At 39.9% G+C, this 5,000-nt stretch overlaps 1 protein-coding gene across 11 annotated transcripts in view; it reads right to left on the bottom strand.

Moving 5' to 3' along the window:
- Window positions 1-5,000, bottom strand: part of pbx1b (pre-B-cell leukemia homeobox 1b) — a 127,375-nt gene that overhangs the window by 20,668 nt on the left and 101,707 nt on the right. For 7 of the 11 annotated variants that reach the window (XR_012407412.1, XR_012407414.1, XR_012407415.1 and 4 more), the window contains one exon: window positions 4,134-4,378. Coding sequence is in view for 7 of the 11 variants with exons in the window: in XM_021476922.3 (XP_021332597.1) it covers window positions 4,134-4,378 (245 nt within the window). In the remaining 4 variants the exon portion in view is untranslated. Of the gene's footprint in view, window positions 1-4,121; window positions 4,379-5,000 lie in introns of all 11 variants that reach the window. The other 4 variants (XR_012407413.1, XM_021476920.3, XM_021476921.3 and 1 more) reach the window with 1 other exon arrangement.

The following is a 5,000-nucleotide window of genomic DNA, read 5'->3' as shown; positions in this document are numbered from 1 at the left end:
TCATCCATTCATTTTACTTCGGCTTAGTCCCTTTATTAATTTGGGGGCGCCACGGTGGAATGAACCGCCAACTTATCCAGCATTTGTTTTACGCAGCGGATACCCTTCCAGCAGCAACCCAATCACTGGGAAACATCCATACGCACTCATTTACACACACTTACCCAATTCACCTATACCACATGTCTTTGGACTTGTGGGGGTAACCGGAGCACCCGGAGAAAACCCATGCCTACACGAGGAGAACATGCAAACTCCACACAGAAATTCAAACTGACACAGTCAAGACTCGAACAAGTGACCTTCTTGCTGTGAGGCGATTGTGCTACCAACTGCGTCAATAATACAACATATCATCATGTCCAATCCCAGCTCTAATAAATATAATTATATCATTGAAAGTATTCAATATTACATAAACATGAGAGATGTACGAGGATGTGAATGAAGTCTAATGTAGTGATGCTCATCAAGCTCATCCTTTCCCCTCATAAAGCAGATCCTTCAGGAGTTCATTAATCAGTCCTAAAAATGAGTGCTTACACGTTCAACACTGCGCTTTAATTCTGCGATGGCCTCATCGGCGTGATCTGCTCATTACTCAAACAGCGGGACTCATGGGAAGAAGAGCACAACAACAGTCAGAGCCGTGATGAAGGACACGTTTGCTCTTGTGTTGGTGGTCCGTCTGTGTGTGTATATGTGTGTGTGTGGTTCTCTATGACAGCTATGAATGTCCTTCTGTGAACAAACAAACAGAGGACACCTGGCCCTGTCCCAGAATGCATTTCAGTACATCACCTCTCCTCTGTCCTGACCATTCATCATCTGAATAGATCTGAGCAGCACATCAGCGACTGATGCTCGCACTCAAACACTCATTTAATACATTTAATATACTTCAAGAGTATATGTGACATTTACATACAGTTGAAAACAGAAGTTTACATACACTGTATAAGAAGGCACATAACCTTTTGAAAAAAAAGTCTGTTTTAGGTAAGTAAGGATGATCAAATGTGTTTCTGTTCTGCTTAATAGCAGAATAATGAGAGATATTTTCTGAGAATTTTTTTCTTGAAAGTCAAGTTCCCATACAATAAGATTATTCTGCCTCTGATAACGCTCTGATGATGATGTCAGGGTTTTGGAAGTTTCTGATTGGCTAATTGACAACATTTGAGTTAATTGGAGGCACAACTGTAGAATAGTATTGAAGGAAAAGCTCAAACACACTGCTTCCTTCTGTGACAACATGGGAAAATCAACAAGCCAGAATCAACAACAAAGCCAGATTACCATTTGCTAAATTACACTGGAAAAAGACTCATTTTTGGAGACATGTCCTGTGCTCTGATGGAACTAAGATTTACTGTTTGGCCATAATGATCAGTGTTACATTTGGAGGACAAAGGGGAAAGCTTACATGCCTAGGAACACCATCCCTACTGTGAAGTATGGGGGCGGCAGAATCATGTTGTGGGGCTGTTTTGCTGCAGGAGGGACTGGTCCACTTCACAGCATAGATGCATCATGAAGAAAGAACATTATGTAGAAATACTGAAGCAACATCTCAAGACATCAGCCAGGACATTAAATTTGGCCACAAATGGGTCTTCCAAATAGACCATGACCCTAAGCATACTGCCAAATGAGTTCAAATGTGCTTTAAGGACAACAGAGTGAATGTTTTGGAGTGGCCATCACAAAGCCCTGATCCCAATCCTATAGAAAATGTGTGGGCAGAGTTAAAAAAGCTTGTGCGAGCAAGACAGCCTACAAATCTGACTCAGTTACACCAATTCTGTCAGGAGGAATGGGCCAAAAGTGGAAGGATTCCCAAAACATTTGACCAAAGTTATACAGTTTAAAAGCAAAGCTAAATTAATCAATCAATAATCAATCCATCGAATGCATGATTAAATAAATTAATCGAATGAACGAATGAAGCAATCCATTGTATGCACAAATGAATAAATGAATCAAATGAATGAATCAATCAATCCATCAAATGAATGAATGAATGAATGAATGAATAAATCAACCGACTTATTGAATAAATAAATACAATAAATGAATTAATCAATTAATCTATATATCTATCAAATGCATGAACAAATCGATTGAATCAATCAATCAATCAATCAATCAATCAATCAATCCATCGGACGAAAATGAGATGAGATTCCAATTTTAGTAGCTTCTCAATTAAACAAAGAAACAAAATGTTATGTTAAATTTTAAATGACGATCTGTCAAAAACATTTGCCCCAACCTACATTCCCCCTTTCTCTTCTCAGATGGGATGGTGGGCAGAAACAAAGGTTACCAATTTTGGCCCGCAGGCCCTACCTTGACCACCTCTGTTCTAAATGAAGCAGCTGCTCAAATCTCTCAATAGAACAGGAACATGTTGTCATCTACTGGAGGTTTTAATGTCACAAATACTTATCTGAAGCTTAAACCAGCGAGAGAGAAGAGAGAGAGTTTTCTGTCAATATCACACACACACACACCCCATGCCCGGTTCTCCATGACCGCTGGAATGCTGGTCTGTCAGCAGCAACACAAGAGCACTGACTGTGATGAAGCTCACAGATTAAAACAGGAGGGAGTCTGAAATCACATCTGAGGGGGAATGAGCTGCTTTCCCCACACTGACACACACACACACACACACACACACACACACACACACACACACACACACACACACAGCATCTTCAGCATCATGATCTGATCTGACAGAGTCTGGGGCGCCAATGCTGCCTGCTGAGATATACACAAGTACACATGCACACACATACACACTTATGTTTTCACTATCTTTAAAAGGACATTTATTGACACAATATAATTCTCTAAGGGCCCTTTAAATGGGTGTCAGAAAGTGAGGAGTAGCTAAAATGTCTCTAGGTTTTTATTCAGGTCAGAGAATCAAACACCCACACAACCACACACACACACACCTAAGAATTACATTAAATTATATTCATTCCAAAGGGCAAAAAATGTTAATATTTCCATTATATTTCCCATAATGTTCCCATTAATTTCTTATAAATATTGAAAAATATAGATTTATTGAGTTATTACTTATTTAATCAAATTATTTCTTTGTAAATACTTTTTTTTTTCATTTCATAGATTTAAAATTTCACTTTGGTATAAATAGATCAACATTTTTTAATGTCACCTCATATTTCAGTTTCTCATCGAATCTTGACCAATGAAATGCTCTCTAGTTTCTGCCATGCCCCGCCCCCTTCAAGACGTTTCTCATTTGCTTTTCATTTGATGCGCTTGAGCTCCACCACTCTCACTGGCAGAGCTGTGATAAACCAAAATGCTGTTGGCTCTTTTTTTAAAGGGGAGGGGCTACTCTATGTCCCGCCCTCTCTTCATGTTTCAGTTGTGATTTTGACAAACATCGAATTAAAAAAATGCACATTTTAAAGCACTTCACTGGGTCTTTAAACTCATTTGTTTTGTAGACAATCAGAAACAATATTGCTTAAAGGTAATAGTATTGACCTTAAGATGTTTTTTAACATTTTAATTTATTCTAGCCGAAATAAAACAAATAAAACTTTTTCTCTGTATAACAGTTGTTAATAAACAAAATTCATTCATTCATTCATTCATTCATTCATTTTCTTGTCGGCTTAGTCCCTTTATTAATCCGGGGTCGCCACAGCGGAATGAACCGCCAACTTATCCAGCAAGTTTTTACACAGCGGATGCCCTTCCAGCCGCAACCCATCTCTGGGAAACATCCACACACACATTCACACACACACTCATACACTACGGACAATTTAGCCTACCCAATTCACCTGTACCGCATGTCTTTGGACTGTGGGGGAAACCGGAGCACCCGGAGGAAACCCATGCGAACGCAGGGAGAACATGCAAACTCCACACAGAAACACCAACTGAGCCGAGGCTCAAACCAGTAACCTTCTTGCTGTGAGGCGACCGCACTACCTACTGCGCCAGTTTGTTTGTCTCCCACCACAAGCATATTTCAAATCAATTCATCCATTTTCTTTTCGGCTTAGTCCCATTATTTCAAATCAATAATAAATAAAATAAATAAAGAAATATATTATCATTATTACATGTTTGCTGACCTGCTCGTATTTCTCCAGCTCAGTGTGGTAGATCTGGCGGATCTGTGAGAGTTTGGCTCTGTAGTCAGAGTGTTCGGCGGAGTTATCGGCTCCGACTCCTCCTGAAGCCGCAGCTGCAGCCGCTGCCGCCGCAGACCCGCCCCCTTTCTCCGGCCCGGACACGCCCTCCGCCAGCAGCATGTTGTCCAATCGCATCAGCTGAGCGTCGGGAGGCTCCTCCTCCTGAGCTCCACGGATACTCAACACTAAAACACAAAGCAAACAGAGGAAGATTACTGACACAGCTCCAACATCCCAGAATACACATGGCTTCATCCATCCACACACAATCTGCTCTGATGAATAGACTTTTAGCAGAAACCCTCCAAAAAAACTCGTTCCCGGCCATGGCTGCAGTTGACATTGCCAGGTTTTATGATGATATATAATACAACTTCATCTAATTCATATGATCTTCCCACTGAGCAGAGCTGCCGTGTGGCTGTAAATCTCACAGTGATCCCTGCGCTCTGAAGATCCCACACTAGAGGGACTCAGTGACTGAGTTTACACCAGATCTGTAGTGGTAAAACACACTTGCATACAAACACCTACACTTACACTACACACACATGCACACATACACACCCAAAGTTGACACACGTCCCCATGAGTTTGTGTGTATTCATGTTTAAGTCCCCACTGGTGTATAAAAACAAGTACACACACACCCACTATATACTTTTTCTTTTTTTTAAAAAAAGCACAACATTTTTTTATTTATAAATATCAATATTTATAAACAAATAAAAAAATGCAAAAATGTATAAAAATAGCACAAAACCATACTATTAATATATCATATTAAAAGAATTAATTGTTTAAAAT

This window comes from Danio rerio, chromosome 6 (assembly GCF_049306965.1).
Source record: "Danio rerio strain Tuebingen ecotype United States chromosome 6, GRCz12tu, whole genome shotgun sequence".
NCBI classification, from domain to species: domain Eukaryota; kingdom Metazoa; phylum Chordata; class Actinopteri; order Cypriniformes; family Danionidae; genus Danio; species Danio rerio.
Note: the sequence above shows the minus strand (reverse complement) of the source record. Positions and strands in the feature narration are given on the sequence as shown.